This window comes from Phyllobates terribilis, unplaced genomic scaffold (genome assembly GCF_046119375.1).
Source record: "Phyllobates terribilis strain yellow unplaced genomic scaffold, ASM4611937v1 Scaffold_3__8_contigs__length_932513732, whole genome shotgun sequence".
NCBI lineage: Eukaryota > Metazoa > Chordata > Amphibia > Anura > Dendrobatidae > Phyllobates > Phyllobates terribilis.
The window spans coordinates 553,701,121-553,722,819 of record NW_027362763.1 but is presented as its reverse complement, the minus strand read 5'-3'; the positions used below and the strand labels follow the sequence as shown (position 1 = coordinate 553,722,819).

The following is a 21,699-nucleotide window of genomic DNA, read 5'->3' as shown; positions in this document are numbered from 1 at the left end:
ATTGGCTAACCATCTAATTAGTATGGAGCCTCACAACTCTCCCTAACAGCAGTCAGAGAAGAGCAGGATTAGACAGGTGAATTTCAACATGCCCAACTCTTTGGTTCCGCGGGAGACAATCCACCATCAATGGTGTTTGTCAGCAATATAATCCTCTCATTCCTATGCTGTACTGGGGTTCGGGAACGACTGCTGTCCGCATTTTGCTGACGGGTGTCTAATATGTATGGCCATAACTGCTGCAGACATGAGCAGATGATTGTTGTGCACAATGGGCTTTTGACATGTTTTCTGAGCTTTCTGGCCCAGAGCTCCATAGATGAGCTTTCATTGCTCTTAAATATTTTCAATTCTAACAACATGATAGATGACAGGGGCAGATCAAAAAAGAGTCAGAAATATGAACAAACTTGAAACATGGCATAAAAGTGTACCATTGAATAGAGCTCTTCAGTATGACCGATTATAGAAGAAATGTCTGTTTAGGTCTGATAGGAAACAAAACAAAGCGTTGTGCATATTATTTTGTCTTTGCTGTGTCTCACTTCAATCCAAGTGTACATTGTTGGGATAGTTTACAAACTAGCACTGATGACAATATTGTCTGCTTGACAAAACAGCACAATTACCAAAAGCACACTAATTCTATAAATATTTTAGTCATCCTATACTGCTTTGGTGGTAAAAATTGGATTCAACCATACCCTGTTCAGTCATATATTATAATTACATTATAATTAGAAGACAAATAAATCCGGCTGCGGGCAACGTACTTCACATAGAGGAGTGTTCACCTGACGTGCCATTACTGCCCAGGACTGCTGTAGAATAGCTCCTGCCACTTTAACCTCATCTATAGAAAAGGAAGATGAAATACTCAGTAACAGCTGCATTCTGCTACTGGATGAAAATGTCATTGTCTGACAACACATAACCAATGTTGGAGAATAAACAGAATATATGTTACGATCCCAGTCCAGACCTATAAAATTATGTGTGTGTGTATATATAATCCCTGCAAGTAAAACTCATATTATGTAACTCTGACATTACTGACTTTGCAAAAGGAAAAGCAAATGACAGCAAGGTGCTCCTAAAACACAGTGAAATAGCTGAACACTGGCAAAACATGAATAGCTCTGAGCCGGCCAAAATACTCTCCATGAAGTATGATGAAAGTATTTTACCATTTAGTTGCCCAAATTATTTACATTCTGTAAAGCAAGCATGTTCTGCTTTTACGCTACAAAAACATTGGCGTTGAGTTTTTTTGAAACTTCGCAGTAGGCAAATAAGATTATCCATTTATATAAATAATTGTGATAATACAAATATTACTAATAATAATGTAAATCTAACGTAAGAGAATCTCACATCGCTATCCAAGCAATCAATGTGCAGTCAGACATGTATGTATATATATATATATATATATATATATATATATATAAATATATATATATATATATATATATACACACACACATACATACACACTGTACATATTTTACAGCATCAGTCAACTCCTGGACAGTCTGTGGTGCAACGAGACATGATGTCCCAGATGTGCTCGATTGGATTCAGGTCTGGGGAACGGGCAGGCCAGTCCAAGGCATCAATATCTTAATCATCCAGTAGCTGCTGACACACTCCAGCCACATGAGGTCTAGTATTGTCATGCATCAAAAGGAACCCAGGGCAACTGCAACTGCATATGGTCTTACAATGAGTCTGAGGATCTCATCCCGGTACTTAATTGCAGTCAGGGTATCTCTGGCTAGTACATGGAGGGCTGTGCAACCCTCCAAAGAAATGCCACCCCACACCATTACTGACCCACTGCCAAACCAGTCATGCTGGAGGATGTTGCAGGCAGTAGATCTCTCTCCACGGCGTGTCTAGACTCTGTCACGTCTGTCACATGTGCTCAGTACGAACCTGCTCTCATCCGTGAGGAGCACAGGGCACTAATGTGGAATCTGCCAATCTTGGGGTTCAGCATGGTGTCGGGCTGTAAGCACAATACCCACTTGTGGACGTCGGGCCCTCCTACCACTCTCATGGAGTCTGTTTCTGACAGTTTGAGCAGACACAAGGATGTTAGGGGCCTGATGGAGGTCATTTTGCAGAGCTCTGGCACTGCTCCTCATGTTCCTCCTTGCATAAAGGAGGATGTAGCATTCCTGATGCTGGGTTGTTGCCCATCTACGGCCCCCTCCACGTTTCCTGGTGTACTGGCCTGTCTCCTGGTATATGCTCCATGCTCTGGGCACTGTGCTGATAGACGCAGCTACCCTTCTTGCCACAGCTCTCACTGATGTTCCATTCTGGATGAGCTGCTCTACCTGAGCAACTTCTGTGGGTTGTAGACATCGCCTCATGCTACTGTACCTCTAGGGGTGAGAGCAAAGACAAAATGCAAAAGTGCCCAAAACAACAGCCAAAAACGATGAGAACAGAGAAATGGTCTGTGGGCACCACCTGCAGAACTGCTCCTTTATAGTGGGCGTCTTGCTAATTGCCTATCATTTCTACCAGTTGTCTGTTCCATTTGCACAACAGCAGGAGAAAGTGATTCACAATCAATGTTGCTTCATAGCTAGTCAGGTTAATTTCACAGAAGTGTGAATGACTTGGAGTTACACTGTGTTGTTAAATGTTCCCTTTATTTTTTTTCAGCAGAGTATATGTGTGTGTGTATATATATATATATATATATATATATATATATACACATATACATACACACACAGTGGTGGCCAAAAGTATTGGCACCCCTGCAATTCTGTCAGATAATACTCAGTTTCTTCCTGAAAATGATTGCAATCACAAATTCTTTGGTATTATTCTCTTCATTTAATTTGTCTTCAATGAAAAAACACAAAAAGAATTGTCCTAAAGCCAAATTGGATATAATTCCACATCAAACCTAAAAAAGGGGGTGGACAAAAGTATTGGCACTGTTTGAAAAATCATGTGATGCTTCTCTAATTTGTGTAATTAACAGCACCTGTAACTTACCTGTGGCACCTAACAGGTGTTGGCAATAACTAAATCACACTTGCAGCCAGTTAACATGGATTAAAGTTGACTCAACCTCTGTCCTGTGTCCTTGTGTGTACCACATTGAGCATGGAGAAAAGAAAGAAGACCAAAGAACTGTCTGAGGACTTGAGACACCAAATTATGAGGAAGCATGAGCAATCTCAAGGCTACAAATTGTGAGGAAGCATGAGTAATCTCAAGGCTACAAGTCCATCTCCAAAAACCTGAATGTTCCTGTGTCTTCCGTGCGCAGTGTCATCAAGAAGTTTAAAGCCCATGGCACTGTGGCTAACCTCCCTAGATGTGGATGGAAAAGAAAAATTGACGAGAGATTTCAACGCAAGATTGTGCGGATGGTGGATAAAGAACCTCGACTAACATCCAAACAAGTTCAAGCTGCCCTGCAGTCCGAGGGTACAACAGTGTCAACCCGTACTATCCGTCGGCGTCTGAATGAAAAGGGACTGTATGGTAGGATACCCAGGAAGACCCCACTTCTTACCCCGAGACATAAAAAATCCAGGCTGGAGTTTGCCAAAACTTACCTGAGAAAGCCTAAAACGTTTTGGAAGAATGTTCTCTGGTCAGATGAGACAAAAGTAGATCTTTTTGGGGAAAAAAAGAGGCATTCAAAGAAAAGAACACGGTCCCTACAGTCAAACATGGTGGAGGTTCCCTGATGTTTTGGGGTTGATTTGTTGCCTCTGGCACTGGACTGCTTGACCGTGTGCATAGCATTATGAAGTCAGAAGACCACCAACAAATTTTGCAGCATAATGTAGGGCCCAGTGTGAGAAAGCTGGGTCTCCCTCAGAGGTCATGGGTCTTCCAGCAAGACAATGACCCAAAACACACTTCCAAAAGCACTATAAAATGGTTTGAGAGAAAGCACTGGAGACTTCTAAGGTGGCCAGCAATGAGTCCAGACCTGAATCCCATAGAACACCTGTGGAGAGATCTCAAAATGGCAGTTTGGAGAAGGCTCCCTTCAAATATCAGGGACCTGGAGCAGTTTGCCAAAGAAGAATGGTCTACAATTCCAGCAGAGCATTGTAAGAAACTCATTGATGGTTACCGGAAGCGGTTGTTCGCAGTTATTTTGGCTAAAGGTTGTGCAACCAAGTATTAGGCTGAGGGTGCCAATACTTTTGTCTGCCCCATTTTTGGAGTTTTGTGTGAAATGATCAATGATTTGATTTTTCCTTCTTTCTCTTTTGTGTTTTTTCCTTGCAAGTAAATTAAATGAAGATAATAATACCAAAGAATTTGTGATTGCAATCATTTTCAGGAAGAAACTGAGTATTATCTGACAGAATTGCAGGGGTGCCAATACTTTTGGCCAGCACTGTATAATGTATAGTATTATTTCATTTACAGTTTACAAATACTTGCTACTTAGTGTTGGCATATCACATAAATTACCAATAAATCACATTTTCAGTGTGCGGGTGTAAAGTGAAAAAAATGTGGAAAACTTCACTGGGTATGATTACTTTTTTAAGGCATTATACAGTATGTATGTATATGTTATTTAAAGGAATCACGGACATTGATACTGATGACCTATTTTTCGGATGTACAATACTTACCCAGTGAGACATCATACTCTATTTGCCCACAAATCATGCTGGCATCTAATTTCTGGTAGTAGCATTATAACAGAGCATGTGTTGATTCTTTTCACATTTGTGGTAGCTAAATCCCATCAGGCTTCAGTCAATATAATATAGCAAAAAAGTGATAATTTGACTGAACCATTCAGAACCAAATTGGGAAAAATTAATCGGATGAAAGCTAAAATCTGAAGGATCATAACAGATCTGTAATGGCTCATTTAAAAACCAACATCATGACATCAGTTTAAACAAAGCCCTTGGAGCCTTTTCTGTCAAATGTATTACTTCTAGGTTAAAGGGATTTCCCACACACAAAATACATTTAATCAATAGATCTTGGAATAAAAATAATTTCCACAATTGGATGTGTTTAAATTTTTTTTTCCTGTGCGGAGATAATCTTATAAATGTGCCCCTGCTGTGTACTGTGTAATGGCTGTGTCTGACCGTACAGGGACATGGTCTGATCATACCACAGCTCCTGGGCAGGGGGAGAAGCAAAGAGTGGACAGACATTATAGCAGGGGATTGCAGATTATTCTTTCTTTGAGGTAAAACCTTGCTTAAAAACAGGCAGAGAAATGTTTTACCTCACAGAAAGAATCAGCTGTGATCCCCTGCTGTAATGTCTGTATACTCTTTTGCTTCCTCCTCTGCCCAGGAGCTGTGGTATGATCAGACCATGTTCCTGTATGGTCAGACACAGCCATTACACAGTACACAGCAGGGGCACATTTATAAGATTATCTCAGCACAGGAACATTATATTTACACACATCTAAATGTGGGGCTTATTATCATTCCAAGATCTATTGATTAAAATCTACTTTGTTTACAGGACAACCCCGTTAAGTTCAGGAAGCCCTATTTGTAGCTGCCATTACATATTCTGTCATCAATGCAGTGGTATTTTTTTTCAGGTAAAACTACAGAAGCCATAAATGAAACCCACCAGACCCCATTATAGTCAATGAGGTTCTTTGCTCGCCATTACCGTTTGTCATGTGATTAATGTGGCACTGCTGTCATGGAGCAAAGCATAAAAAAAGAAAAGTTTAGCGCTGTGTAAAGTGCAATGCTTCACTTGAAAACAATAGAGACCATGTGCAAATAATAGCCTAATTTCCAAAAACCGCAGCCAACTAACGCACAGCGGTCACACCACGTGAACCCACCCTAAAACTACTGTTATCCTGTAGGAGGAAGCTAAACAAAAATTCGGCATCCTATAAATTGTAGATTTTCTGTGCATATTCCACAGTAAAACTACAAAGTATGCGAATGAGGTTGCAGGAGGTCTTACTCAAATACTGCAAAAATATCCACTGCATGGAACATCTCTAGCAGAATCATTTCTAGATTCGCACAGAAACTAATACAGAATTTCTAGAATTTCCTTACAGGACATTTCTGCTGCATGTTAGCATGGCTTTAGAAATCCATAAGATATAAAAACACATGGCACATCCTAAATCTGTAAAGTTTATTTCTGAAAAGAGTGCATGGATTGTATTTTCCGACATGTAAACTTACCTTCGTATTTGCAGGTCTTACGGCATTTTGAACCTAATCCTGAATTTCCCCTCAGGCTTTCCTTAAAATTGATTTGCTTAACTTGATATCCATGACAAGTAACTTGCTAAACTCTTACATTTTAAACTTTGCATTATAAACACGTCTGTTCAGGACAAAGAACTCACATGCTATAGCGGAGTGTGTTAGTCACATGCAGGCTTCAATTTTGTGCCAAGCTGTTGCAGGCACCAAGGATTGATGATATCTAGGAGAGTGCAAATCATGGGGCAGATACACAGTCTCACTCAAAAGCATGTGCGCCACAGAAGTGTGCACTCCGACATTACAGGTAGTGCAATCCTCACAAATGCTGATAGCATACTGAATAAATGACCGATAAGAGCTAGAACAACAGTGATGTTATTATGGACTGGAATGTACAGTTGCAGGTAGACCCCATTTGAAAGGGAATCTATCAACAGTTTTTTGCTAAGTAGCCTGAGGACAGTATAAGGTAAGGACTGAGACACAGATTTCAGGGATGTGTCACTTATTAGACTGTCTGCTGTTTCAATACAATGAATGTTTTATCACCAGGAGATCAGTGACTGGACTACAGCTCCTGTGAGCCCAGGTCCGACCACGCCCCCTCCTCCGATAAGCAGCTTACTGTCAATAGATAATGTACACAGAAAGCTGTGGTGTGCATGGGATTAGCTTTCTGAGCTCTACTACATGTTACATCTAAAAATTGTATCACAACTGGTGTTTGTATATTCTCTTCGTGTTTCCTTCTTATAGACATACTGGTAGTGAATTTACATTGGGAGTGATGACAATGTCTGTAAAGTTCTGTGAAATATATTGGTGCAATATAAGCAACAGGAATAAACAAATAATAGTTGATATTTGTATATAGAATAGTAGTACAATTTCCTATACAGTAAGAAATAAAGGTATTCCAACAAAGTGCAGCGTACACTGGGTAAATGTGGATACATTCGATATTCTCCTCACATATCAAGAAAAAACTAAATGTGAACACTCTAACTTGGAAATTATCAACTTTGAGACAACAAATGCTTTCATCATGAACAGAACAGGGTATCTAGACATTAAGGGGGGGATACCATGTATTCTTTTGAACTTCAAGGCATATTGGGACCCAAACACTTTTACCACTGTGATAAAATCACCAAATACGTCACAATATCCATTCTGTTATGGGTCAGATCTAGCAATTCATTATAGTAATATGGGTGCTTTCTGTGGCAATTCACGTTGGTTTCAGTAAAATGAATAAACTTGAGCTAATGAGCAATGTCATGGCAGCATCTTCAGTCTGCTGACATACTTGGTACTAAAACAAGAACGCAGCTGGTAATGAATCTCAGCTGTTGTGCAGAGGTCAAACATGGAACCAAGAGAGAACGTCTCAGTGTCTTTACAACATTGGCTTTTATGCCTGGTTGCTAATTGCACAGTTAAGAATATGAAGCCGTATTTCCATATTTCTACATTTTTTATTTACCAATGTACAGCAGTAGTGGATTGATACGTTCCAGAAAATATTTCACAGCTCAATTCAAAGACAGTTCTCTGAAGTTAAGAAGGCCAGGCTAAACCTTGAAATATTCTCCAATTCAATGGATAAGGTCACAAGCCGAGCACAAATTCTTGTGGCAATGGGTAAGTAAGAGCGTCTGTGAGACATCAAAACTAGAATGTAAACTCAGCAATAGGGATTCTGGAATCCTGGCTGCAGTCACATAACTAGCATGGATATAAAAGAAGAAAAAAAACATCACACCTTATAAAAAGAAGGAAAATGAGCCATGTCTACCAACTATTCGTAGATTAAAGACAATGATGTGATCTGAACTCAGTCAAGAGCGTCATAAAGCACTCAGAAACAACCTACAATGTGTCCCCATCGCTAGATTTAATACAATCCTACAACTGTCTTAGATTATAGAAGAAAAAATATAACACTCTTGCCACAATTTTATTCTCTCTGACTTATAAAATCAGAGGCACATTGAGGTGCAGTAACAGATTCATGCACTGCATTGGCAGTTCGTGTAACACCCATGTGTATGAACCTTTAAGACTTTTTTTTGAAAATATTTATTAATAATGAATCCTAATAGGTGTTAAAGTAATTACATTTATTCAAACACAATTTCTCCGTCTTACAACTAATATTTGATACCCACTTTATTTTATGAGAAATAAATCCCAACACCTCAGTGTGTAAATTCACGTTTCTTGGCTGGAAATGACAAATGACTGCTCTTTGCTGTTTATTAGCTTCGCTGACGGCAGGCTGCCCGCTCCATGTACATGGGACAGACTAAAAGGAGGTTTATATTTCTGCAGCCTTGTACTTCCTCCCTGCTGACAAATATGCATTGCTCCATGCAAAAGCGAATTGCTGTAATGCAAATGAAAAGTGCACCATGGCATAACATTTCAAGCTATTAGATTTGGACACCCTTATTAGCTGGGCTTAATTTCTGCACGGTACGGGGACCAGGGATCCTTTCGTTAGATTGCCCTCATCATATTTTTTGCACCACCATCGGCAGCACTTATCACCGCCAGAGAGTATCCCTGTTGCTCTGCTGCCAGCAATAGAAACTTAGTGAAGCCATTCTTAGTTTCCTGCTCATTGCCTTCTCTATGACTCAGCAAGCGCGATGAAGTCAGGTATGTGCCAAGCAGAAGGTGGCAGAGCCGGCAGGCGAACGCCAGGAGAGGCGAGTTATTCATCTCGCCGGTGTGTTATTTAGGATGAACGCACCGGTCACAAGAGAAAGGAAGCAGAGTCACAGGGAACAGCCAGGACAGGTAAGTTATTGTTTTTTTTTTTCTTTAAAGTGAATGAATTGGGGTGTGTGGAGTGAGAAGAAAGGACATTACATAATAATTAATTCAGTGCGAAGGGTGGGTGAGAGGACAATAAACTATAATGAATTGGGGGTGAGAAAGAGGACATGAATTGGGGGCGGAGAATGGGCGAGAAGATGTTGTATTATAATGAATTGAAGCTGGGGAGTGGGAAAGAGGACAATGTATAATGCATTGGGGGTGAAGGATGTGTGAGAAGAGATTATATTATAATGAATTGAGGGTGGGGGAGGGAAAGAGGACAATGCTTATTGAATTTTGGGTGCAGAACGGGAGAGAAGACATTATATTGCAATGAACTGGTTGTGGGGAGTGAGAGATCTCAATCTGAGCATGCTCCACCTCCAGCAGCCATTTTCCCGAACCTCACCGCAGGAAAATCAATGGAAAGGGGACTTCACTGCTGAAATTTTATAAAAGCCCAGGGCCTGTAGCCTCACACCACCAGGACACCCCCTCTTCTCAGCCCGAGGCCCGCAGCGTCGCCCCACTCCTGCAGACGCCACCGGCCTCCTGCAGCAGCGACCCTGCCTCCTGTGACACCGCTACTTCAAAACCGGTAAGCTACATTCGGATAAGCACCCCAATTTTCCTCCCAAATTTAAAGATTTTTCTGTATTTTCCTGACTATGAAAATTGTACATTCACACTGAAGGCATCAAAACTATGAATTAACACATGTGGAATTATATACTTAACAAAAAAGTGTGAAGCAACTGAAAATATGTCTTATATTCTAGGTTCTTCAAAGTAGCCACCTTTTGCTTTGATGACTGCTTTGCACACTCTTGGCATTCTCTTGATGAGCTTCAAGAGGTAGTCACCGGAAATGGTCTTCACTTTACAGGTGTGCTCTGTCAGGTTTAATAAGTGGGATTTCTTGTCTTATAAATGGGGTTGGGACCATCAGTTGTGTTGTGCAGAAGTCTGGTAGATACACAGCTGATAGTCCTGCTGAATAGACTGTTAGCATTTGTATTATGGCAAGAACAAAGAAAAAAGCAGCTAAGTAAAGAAAAACGAGTGGCCATCATTACTTTAAGAAATGAAGGTCAGTCAGTCCGAAAAATTGGGAAAACTTTGAAAGTGTCCCCAAGTGCAGTTGCAAAAACCATCAAGCGCTACAAAGAAACTGGCTCACATGAGGACCGCCCCAGAAAAGGAAGACCAAGAGTCACCTCTGCTTCTGAGGATAAGTTTATCCGAGTCACCAGCCTCAGAAATTGCAGGTTAGCAGCAGCTCAGATTAGAGACCAGGTCAATGCCACACAGAGTTCTAGCAGCAGACACATCTCTTCAACAACTGTTAAGAGGAGACTTTGTGCAGCAGGCCTTCATGGTAAAATAGCTGCTAGGAAACCACTGCTAAGGACAGGCAACAAGCAGAAGGGACTTGTTTGGGCTAAAGAACACAAGGAATGGACATTAGACCAGTGGAAATCTGTGCTTTGGTCTGATGAGTCCAAATTTGAGATCTTTGGTTCCAACCACCGTGTCTTTTTGCGACGCACAAAAGGTGAACGGATGGACTCTACATGCCTGGTTCCCACCGTGAAGCATGGAGGAGGAGGTGTGATGGTGCTTTGCTGGCGACACTGTTGGAGATTTATTCAAAATTGAAGGCATACTGAACCAGCATGGCTACCACAGCATCTTGCAGCGGCATGCTATTCCATCCGTTTAGCGTTTAGTTGGACTATCATTTATTTTTCAACAGGACAATGACCCCAAACACACCTCCAGGCTGTGTAAGGGCTATTTGACCAAGAAGAAGAGTGATGGGGTGCTACGCCAGATGACCTGGCCTGCACAGTCACCAGACCTGAACCCAATCGAGATGGTTTGGGGTGAGCTGGACCGCAGAGTGAAGGCAAAAGGGCCAACAAGTGCTAAGCATCTCTGGGAACTCCTTCAAGATTGTTGGAAGACCATTTCCAGTGACTACCTCTTGATGCTCATCAAGAGAATGCCAAGAGTGTGCAAAGCAGTCATCAAAGCAGAAGGTGGCTACTTTGAAGATCCTAGAATATAAGACATATTTCCAGTTGTTACACACTTTTTTGTTAAGTATATAATTCCACATGTGTTAATTCATAGTTTTGATGCCTTCAGTGTGAATATACAATTTTCATAGTCAAGAAAATACAGAAAAATCTTTAAATGAGAAGGTGTGTCCAAACTTTTGGTCTGTACTGTAATATATATATATATATATATATATATATATATATATATATATACATATATATATATATATATATATATATATATATAATTACACATATTTTTATTTTCAAGGGCACGATGATCAAAGCAGAAAACTCTGTAGTAGGTCACGTAGACAAGAAGAGACAAAGAAAATGGCTGTAATCAGATGAGAAGCCAGCGGTAACTTACTGGATAAAATAATTATTCTGCATTTGCACCATACAAGGGTTTGTTTACACGGATGACTGGCGGCATTAAACGACCGCTGATCATAAACCATTAGCGATCGGCAGTTGTTTAATAGCCTGCTTTCACATGCGGACATCAGTAATCGATGTGCACTGAGCGATTGCAATAAATTGTTCAGTACACGTAGATTGCCATAGTTTTTGGCAGTGCGAATCCTGTTTACACAGGAAGATGCACCACAGAGAACTATGATCTTTTGTGCTGCACAAAAGACCATTTCAGCTGTTGCGCTTTTCTCATTCATCAGGTGATTAGCAATCCTCTTTGAACTGAGAATTATATCTTAAGAAAGCTTGTTCAACTATTATTTTTCAGTGTAAATGCAGATTTATTTAGAGAGATGACGGGAGGAATACCGTTATTTACCAAAGAAACTTCCTTATTATGTAAAGTGCCTCCCATAAGCATACAGGGTCTCCTCTTGTTATGTACAGCACTGTCCCTTATTCCATAGCATCCCCTTGTGTTATGTATAGTGCCGACCGTTATTACACAGTATCCTCTATTGTTTTTTATAGTGTTAAACATAAAAGAATAAAAAAAATTCATGTCTCTGTCTCCATACATCAGCGCCTGTGTGTTCATCATAGGAGCTATCGCATGACCTCTCAAAAACATAACGTGACGTCACATGATACATTGGGTGCTGGGGGGCACACGAAGCTTAAACCACCCGGGGCCCTGGCTGCCCTCACCCTGCCCCTGGAGACGCCTACTACCTACCGTGTCTATTGATTCACAAATCAATAATACACTGAATACAGATTTTACCTGTGAATTAAGAATTTTGAGAAAGAATGATCAGTCCTATCGGAGAAAGAAGCAGATTTCTCTGTGATATAAATTTATTTTCATGTGTAGTATTGATTTATGAAATAAAATTAAAAATTACTGTTACTCTTTAATAAGGTTAATTTCCTCACGTAAAACACTTTTTTTTAGGTATTTGTTAGGCTCAATACTTATCACATTTGTGCTGTTTAGTTGGTGTACACACCAGGAAAGTCTCCAGACATATGCACAAATATACAAAAAGAATATTCTTTCACCAGTGTATGCCAGGATTGCACAGCCTAAATTCAACTACTGTAATTATTTTATATGTTACAATATGTTTTGCTTAATTGTAATAAATGGCATAGAGATGTGTACATCTGCTCATGTGTTGGATAGCCTATCTTTATTCGTTTTGTAGCCTACAACTTGTTTTAGGCGTTTGGAAGTATAATTGAATTGAAGGTGTGCAGTTCTACTAATGAGGAATTACTCAAGGGGAAGGAAGAATGCGGAGTACATCGCTCTGTCAGTCCTATAGAGAATGAATCGTGAGGAGCACGGAAGAAAGCGGAGAACATCGCTCTGTCAGTCCTATAGAGAATGAATCGTGAGGAGCACTGGCAGACACACACAGATGAGGGCCCCTGAGAACCAACAGTATATGGGCCCTTTGCAGTCCAATAGCTCATCATAATGCACAACTCTACATGTTTTGGAGGTTGCACTAATATGTCCACCCACTGGCCTTCCATTCTAATGGAGATACAAGTGGCCCATTCTGGTGATCGTGGGGGGTCCAGCAGAGGGTCCTCAATTTTCTAGAAGATGTGAGGTGATAACTTCTCCATACTGGAATACACCTTTAACAACTGAATGCACAGTCCACTCCTGATAACTAGTGAGATGCTCGGAGTTCTCATATACTGATACACAGGAAACTGCTGATCATCTCATATTAACAAATCCCCAACTTATCTATACACACACACACATATACACATATACACACACACACACACACATATACACACACACACACACACACACACACACACACACACACACAAAGGATCAGTGTCTGCACCAGGGATTGAAGCTTGAAGAGGACAATTTGCATATTCCAGGTGCCTTCTGGGAAAAGCGAAGAGTCTCCTTCAGCTAGAAGATCGTTGGGTACAGCCGGGACCAGCTGCTTGGAAAGCATCGCCAAACCGCACGCCTAACGGCGCGCGAATTTGTTTAATTTGTTTGTCCTAGGGTATCACAAGAAAGAAGACAGACATCAAGTCAGCAGGGACAAGGAGCAGCATGGCAGATGTGACAACCTACATGGTGAGCTGCAACATGTGCTACATGTTCACAGATCGACCAGAAGCTGAAACCAACTTCACCTGCCAGAAGTGTAGACTACTGGCTCTTTTAGAAGAAAAGGTGCGGGGACTGGAAGAAAGAATTGCGACATTAAAACTCATCAAGGAAAATGAAGACTTCCTGGACAGAACAGAAGCGTCACTACTGGTCACGGAAAGTCAAGGAAGCATCAGAGAACCTCCAGAGGCAGACAAGTGGAGGCAAGTGACCAAAAGAAGCAAGAAGACCATGGAGACACCACCAACCACACAACTGAGAAACAGATTCCAAGGACTAGTGGAGGACGAAGATGGCACACCTAAGGATGAGGAACTACCAGCAAGCAAAAAAGGAAAGAGCACCCAGAAACACCCAGAAGCGACAAGAAAAAGGACAGCCAAGAAGGGAAGAATAGTGGTGGTGGTGGGAGACTCACTACTGAGAGGAACAGAAGCAGCTATCTGCAGACCGGACATAACCGCAAGAGAAGTATGCTGCCTCCCAGGGGCGAAGATCAAGGATGTTACCGATAGGATACCGAAGCTCATCAGTTCCAAGGATGTCCACCCATTTCTTCTGATACATGTTGGCACCAATGACACGGCAAAGAAGGACCTACCGACAATCTGCAAGGACTTTGAAGCATTGGGGAAGAAAGTAAAAGAACTGGATGCGCAGGTAGTTTTTTCTTCTATCCTTCCAGTAGACGGGCATGGCGTCAGGAGATGGAACAGGATCCTTGAGGTGAACAACTGGCTGAGACGATGGTGCAGACAACAAGGATTTGGATTCCTGGACCACGGTGTGAATTACCTCTATGACGGACTCCTTGCCAGAGACGGACTACACCTCAACAAACCCGGGAAACACACATTCGCCAGGAGACTCGCAACACTCATCAGGAGGGCGTTAAACTAGAAGAAGAGGGGATGGGAAGAAAAACGCCGGACACGATCATGCAACCAGAGAACATACTAATGAAAGATATGAAGTGCGACAAAGAAGGTCCAAGACAAGATACTTGGAAGGGAGGTAAGAAAATTTCTAATACAATCCACAGGGAGAAGATTGGAACAAAACAAAATCGTGTAAACTGCGTGCTAGCAAATGCCAGGAGCCTGACAAACAAGATGGATGAACTGGAAGCAGAAATATCTACAGGTAACTATGACATAGTGGGAATAACCGAGACATGGTTAGATGAAAGCTATGACTGGGCAGTTAACTTACAGGGTTACAGTCTGTTTAGAAGGGATCGAAGAAGTCGGAAAGGGGGTGGAGTCTGTCTATATGTAAAGACGTGTCTAAAGCCTACAATACGGGAGGATGTATGGGAGGGAAATGAGGAGGTCGAGTCCTTATGGGTGGAGATACATGGGGCAAAAAACAATAATAAAATTATCATAGGAGTCTGTTATAAACCACCAAATATAGCAGAAGCCACGGAAAGTCTATTAATGAGACAAATAGACGAAGTAGCAAAAAATAATGAGGTGCTTATTATGGGGGACTTCAACTACCCCGATATAGGCTGGGAAACCGAAAGCTGTAGATCTCAGAAAGGAAACAGGTTTCTGTCAATTATCAAAGACAATTATTTGTCACAACTTGTGCAGGAACCAACTAGAGGGACGGCCCTTTTAGACTTAATATTAACTAACAGGCCAGACAGAATAACTGAGGTGCAGGTCGGGGGGCACCTGGGAAATAGTGACCACAACATTATACAATTCCACATGTGTTTCAGTAGGGTGCCCAGCAAGGGAGTCACAAAAACACTGAACTTTAGGAGGGCAAAGTTTGATCAGCTAAGAGATGCCCTTCACCTTATAGACTGGGATAGTATCTTTAGTAATAGGAGCACGGATAGAAAATGGGACATTTTCAAAACAGTCCTACATAGTCACTGTAGAAGGTACATACCTTATGGGAATAAAAGGGCTAGGAATAGGAGGAAGCCAATGTGGCTAAATAAGGAAGTCAAGAGGGCAATGAAAAACGAAAAAAGGGCTTTCGGTAAACTTAAACAAGAAGGCAGCGAGGAAGCGCTAATATCTTATAGGGAAAAAAACAAAATCTGTAAGAAACAAATAAGAATAGCAAAAGAGGAGACAGAGAGACTAATTGCCAAGGAAAGTAAAATGAATCCCAAACTGTTCTTTAACTATATAAACAGTAAAAGGATTAAAACTGATGGCGTTGGCCCATTGAAAAATAACCTGGGTAAAATCATAGAGGGCGATGAGGGTAAAGCAAACCTACTCAATAGCTTCTTCTCCACTGTTTTCACAAAAGAAAACAATTTATCGGAGGAAATGCAGAGTGATAAAGTAAATCCTCCGCTAAATATCACCCACCTAACCCAGGGGGAAGTTCAGAAACGCCTAAATAATATCAAAATAGACAAGTCACCAGGCCCAGATGACATACACCCCCGGGTACTAAAAGAATTAAGTAATGTGATAGACAGGCCGCTGTATCTTATATTCAAGCACTCTTTATGGACAGGGACTGTCCCACTAGACTGGCGCCAAGCAAATGTGGTACTAATATTCAAAAAGGGGTCTAAAAGTGACCCTGGGAACTATAGACCAGTCAGCTTAACGTCTGTTGTGGGTAAATTGTTTGAAGGATTTCTTAGAGATGCTATTGTAGAATATCTTAATGATAATAACTGTCTAACTCCATATCAACATGGATTCATGAGGGATCGCTCCTGCCAAACAAACCTGATCGCCTTCTACGAGGAGGTGAGCTCACAGCTGGACCGGGGAGAGTCAGTGGATGTTGTATACCTTGACTTCTCCAAAGCGTTTGATACCGTGCCACACAAAAGGTTGGTATATAAAATGAGAATGCTTGGTCTGGGGGATAATGTGTGCAAGTGGGTAAATAGCTGGCTGAGTGATAGAAAGCAGAGGGTGGTTATCAATGGAGTAAGCTCAGGGTGTGTCAGGGTTACTAGCGGGGTGCCTCAAGGGTCTGGCTTGGGCCCTATATTATTTAATATATTTATTAATGATCTAGTGGAAGGGTTGCATAGTAAAATAGCAATATTTGCAGATGATACTAAACTTTGTAAAGTAGTTAATACAGATGAGGACAGGGCACAGCTACAGGAGGATTTAGATAAATTGGGGAGTTGGGCCAAAAAATGGCAAATGGGGTTCAATGCCGATAAATGTAAGGTCATGCACATGGGAAAGAAAAACAGCAGTCACCCATACATATTAAATGGGAAACCGTTGGGGAAATCTGACATGGAGAAGGACCTGGGCGTCTTGGTTAACAGCAAATTAAATTGGAGTGCCCAGTGTCAGGCAGCAGCTGCGAAGGCAAATAGAGTCATGGCATGCATCAGAAGAGGAATAGGGGCATATTATGAGAACATTGTTCTTCCTCTGTATAAAGCGCTAGTAAGGCCGCACTTAGAATATTGTGCACAGTTCTGGGCTCCGGTGCTCAGGAAAGACATATTGGAGCTAGAGAGGGTACAAAGGAGGGCGACTAAGGTAATAAAGGGAATGGAGGGACTAGAATACCCAGAGAGGTTGTCAAAATTAGGCCTATTTACATTGGAAAAGAGAAGGCTTAGGGGAGACCTCATAAACATGTATAAATACATCAGGGGGCAGTACAGAGATCTCTCCCATGACCTGTTTATACCAAGGATGGTGACAAAGACGAGGGGGCACACTATGCGTCTGGAGGAAAGGAGGTTCCTGCACCAGCAAAGAAGGGGATTCTTTACGGTCAGAGCCGTGAGACTCTGGAACTCTCTGGGAGAGGAAGTGGTGATGTCCAACTCACTTAATGAGTTCAAGAGAGGCCTGGACGCCTTTCTTGAGAACAATAAAATTACATCTTATGCTTAGTTAATTAATCCAGGGATTTAATCTTACTGCCAGATTGGTGTCGGGAAGTGAATTTTTCCTCAGTGATGTAAATTGGCCTATACCGCATGGTTTTTTGTTGCCTTCCCCTGGATCAACGCTGCGGAATAGCTGCAGTGCACAAGAAATAGGCTGAACTGGATGGACGCTTGTCTTTTTTCGGCCTTATAAACTATGTAACTATGTAACTATGTAATCTCAGCAATGTAAAAACTTCCCAGGAAGCAGCTCTCCAGCCTGACACATGTCATTGATGATACACCTCTGGCTGCAGCACAATGCTGAGCAGATGTAGGAACACGTGATGAGCGCTGCCACAGATCACACATGTACAGCCCCATAGCACGATCTGCATAGTGCCTCTGCTGCAGGTGCTGCATCCTGAGAGAGCAGGGCAATGACAGGGCACAGTGATAGGGCAATGACAGGGCACAGTGATAGGGCAATGACAGGGCACAGTGATAGGGCAATGACAGGGCACAGTGATAGGGCAGTGACAGGGCACAGTGATAGGGCAATGACAGGGCACAGTGATAGGGCAGTGACAGGGCACAGTGATAGGGCAATGACAGGGCACAGTGATAGGGCAGTGACAGGGCACAGTGATAGGGCAATGACAGGGCACAGTGATAGGGCAATGACAGGGCACAGTGATAGGGCAGTGACAGGGCACAGTGATAGGGCAATGACAGGGCACAGTGATAGAGCAATGACAGGGCACAGTGATAGGGCAATGACAGGGCACAGTGATAGGGCAATGACAGGGCAATGACAGGGCACAGTGATAGGGCAGTGACAGGGCACAGTGATAGGGCAGTGACAGGGCACAGTGATAGGGCAATGACAGGGCAATGACAGGGCACAGTGATAGGGCAATGACAGGGCACAGTGATAGGGCAATGACAGGGCAATGACATGGCACAGTGATAGGGCAATGACAGGGCACAGTGATAGGGCAATGACAGGGCACAGTGATAGGGCAGTGACAGGGCACAGTGATAGGGCAATGACAGGGCACAGTGATAGGGCAATGACAGGGCACAGTGATAGGGCAATGACAGGGCACAGTGATAGGGCAGTGACAGGGCACAGTAATAGGGCAGTGACAGGGCACAGTGATAGGGCAATGACAGGGCACAGTGATAGGGCAGTGACAGGGCACAGTGATAGGGCAGTGACAGGGCACAGTGGGAGGGCAGTGACAGGGCACAGTGGTAGGGCAGTGACAGGGCACAGTGGCAAGACAGTGGCAGGGCACATATCTCATACAGTGGCAGGGCACAGTGATAGGCACAGTGGCAGGGCACAGTGACAGGGCACAGATCGCATACATTCCTGCCTGGCAGATGTGCTGTCAGCCACCTCCAGCACACACAGCACAGTGGGCAGAGTTGGCAGCTTACCCAGGTAGAGGCGCAGATCCAGGAGAATCTGAGGGGGTCCTCCGTTCAGCTGGTAAAACAGGGAGCCCAGGCAGAAGAGTAGCAGAGTTGCCATGCAGAAGCCATAGTCTCGCAGAGACAACCTGGGGAGCAGCCTGGTAGTGGGGGCACCGTGCACGTTGTTCTTGGGGACATGATGGCTGATGTGGTTATTGTTAGTGGTCTTCTTCATCATATCTCCTCCTTACACAGCCCGGCAGGAAGAGCTCACCCATCCGCCTGAAGAAGACAAGAGCTGCAGCCTCCTGGCTCATTGGAGAAGTTGGAGGCAGAGTTTGTGCGAAGCCTCTAAGTTAGGAGCTGCCTCCTATCCATTGGCCGGACAGTGCAGCTCGCTGGTCACTTGTAGTTCTGCTTCCTCAGGCTGGGCTGACCTCCGCTGATGTCTCGGCTGCACGGTGTGCAGCGTCCTCTGCTATCTCCGCTGTGTGCTCGCAGCCGGCTCTCGCCCCTCCTTCCCACGCTTCTCCCCGTCCTCAGTCCCGGTCTCCGGCGCTCCCCAGTCAGTGCTCTCCGGTGCAGAGCTGCAGGCAGGGCTTGCGTCCCTCTCCTCAGGTTACCGGGGCTATCACATTACCATTCTCCCTGCTCCGTAACACTAGGCTTTGCCTTTTTTTTGTAACGTGCAAATAAGAAGAAAGTTGTTTTCATTTCTTGCTTTTTTAGCCTTGACCATCCCCCACAGTCTCTGACTTTTCTTTATTTCCACACCAGCGACCTCTTGGGGCTTCAGCTGAATTTCCCCATGACAGGGTTTACCATACAGGAGACTCAGCAGCAGCTCAGTTCTACTTTCTAAGTGAAACAAATTAGAAGATGGTGCAGAAAATACTCAGAGAGCATAATGGCTGTGTGAACAGGAACAGTAGCAGACTAATCTGCTAAATACAGAAACTAGATGGCATCCCATATAATGCACCTCATACACTACGTGCCCGCAATCAGGAACGCTGCGTTCTACAGTACAAGCACAGTGGATGGAGTCCTAGAAATCCCATGCCTACTGTGCTTGTATTTGAAGCCGCATAAACTCACCGGCGGCGCGGGTTTACAAACCGCAGCTCATCAATTATCTGCAGTGGAGATACTGTACTCCGCAACAGAAATTTCCCCAATAGAGTGTATTGGATGCGGTAACTCCACATGGTTCAATGAACACATGCGGATTTACCCGCATGATTAGAACGCAGCGTTATGGAAGCAGCAAAAATACGCTGCTTCCAAAGTGCTGCTGTAGCCTGATCGTGGGCACATAGCCTTAGGGTATGTACACATGGCACCTTTCACATTCCGACATACCCGCATCATTTTGAAGCAGAAGATGCTTTAGGAAAACACCAGCTGAGTTGTTTTTTCCCGAAGCATCTTTTCTGACATCTTTTGCAGTGGCTTTTCCGCCTGTATATATACAGCTCTGGCAAAAATTAAGAGACCACTGCAAAATTTTCATTTTCTCTGATTTTTCTCTTTATAGGTATATTTTTGAGTAAAATGTACATTGTTGTTTTATTCTATAAACTACTGACAACGTCTCCGAAATTCAAAGCTAAAAATTTTGTATTTATTTGCAGCAAATGAGAAATTGTCAAAATAATAAAAAAGGAACAGTGCTTTCAGACCTCAAATAATGCAAAGAAAACAAGTTCTTATTCACTTAGAAACAACAATACTCATGTTTTAACTCAGGAACAGTTCAGAATTCAATATTTGGTGGAATAACCATGATTTTTAATCATAGCTTTCATGCGTCTTGGCATGCTTTCCACCAGTCTTTCACACTGCTTTTGGGTGACCTTATGCCACTCCTGGCACAAAAATGTAAGCAGTTCATGTTTGTTTGATGGCTTGTGACTATCCATCTTCCTCTTGATTACATTCCAGAGGTTTTCAATGGGGTTCAAGTCTGGAGATTGGGCTGGCCATGGCAGGGTCTTGATGTGGTGCTCCTTCATCCACACATTGATTGACCTAGCTGTGTGTCATGGGGCATTGTCTTGCTGGAAAAAACAGTCCTCAGAATTGGGGAACATTGCCTGAGCAGAAGGAAGCAAGTGTTTTTCAAGGATAACCTTGTATGCGGCTTGATTCATATGTCCTTCGCAGCAGGGCCGGCCCGAACGTATAGGCGAACTAGGCGGCCGCCTAGGGCGCCGACCCTAAGGGGGCGCCAGATAAAAAATAGAAAAAATTATAAAAATCTTTTCAAAAGGCAAAAAGTTTTAGGGATGGAAAGAAAAGTGTACATAATTTTTTTTACCATAAATTTAAAACAAAAACCGTTGAGCTTCAATTTACGCACGGAAAGGAGGCGCTAAACTACGTACGTGAGTCGTTTGCATCGTCTGCTGACAGGTGTTTGATCCCGCGCGTTTATTTTGCTCCTAAGTTTTCAAATGTTGGCAAAGCAAAGCAAGCAACCAAAAATGCACACACTACACTAAGGGGGCGCCCGAGAGAAAAAAATATGTATACTTAAAAGGTAGGTGTACCATATGGCCTATTTATACGTAGTTTGGACTTTAGGTACTAGGTACTAGTTGGCGATTATATTGATAGATGTCATCAGCAGTCGATGCGGCTAGTGGGAGGAGTCTTTTGACGCATTGGCGTAGACTGCCTGGACTGCCAGTCAGGCCAGCTAAGGCAAGGGAGATAGTATCTACGTGTTTTGCATATCAGCGCGCGCGATTATAA

General features: G+C 42.8%; 1 protein-coding gene across 3 annotated transcripts in view; it reads right to left on the bottom strand.

The window, feature by feature from the left end:
• The window catches only part of UST (uronyl 2-sulfotransferase), a 445,691-nt gene extending 425,953 nt beyond the window's left edge, over positions 1 to 19,738 (bottom strand). The window contains exon 1 of one of the 3 annotated variants that reach the window (XM_073671395.1): positions 18,967 to 19,738. In XM_073671395.1, coding sequence (XP_073527496.1) covers positions 18,967 to 19,180 — 214 coding nt within the window. In that variant the 5' untranslated portion in view covers positions 19,181 to 19,738. The remainder of the gene's footprint in view (positions 1 to 18,966) is intronic. The other 2 variants (XM_073671393.1, XM_073671394.1) reach the window with 2 other exon arrangements.
• Between the last annotated feature and the right edge of the window lie 1,961 nt (positions 19,739 to 21,699).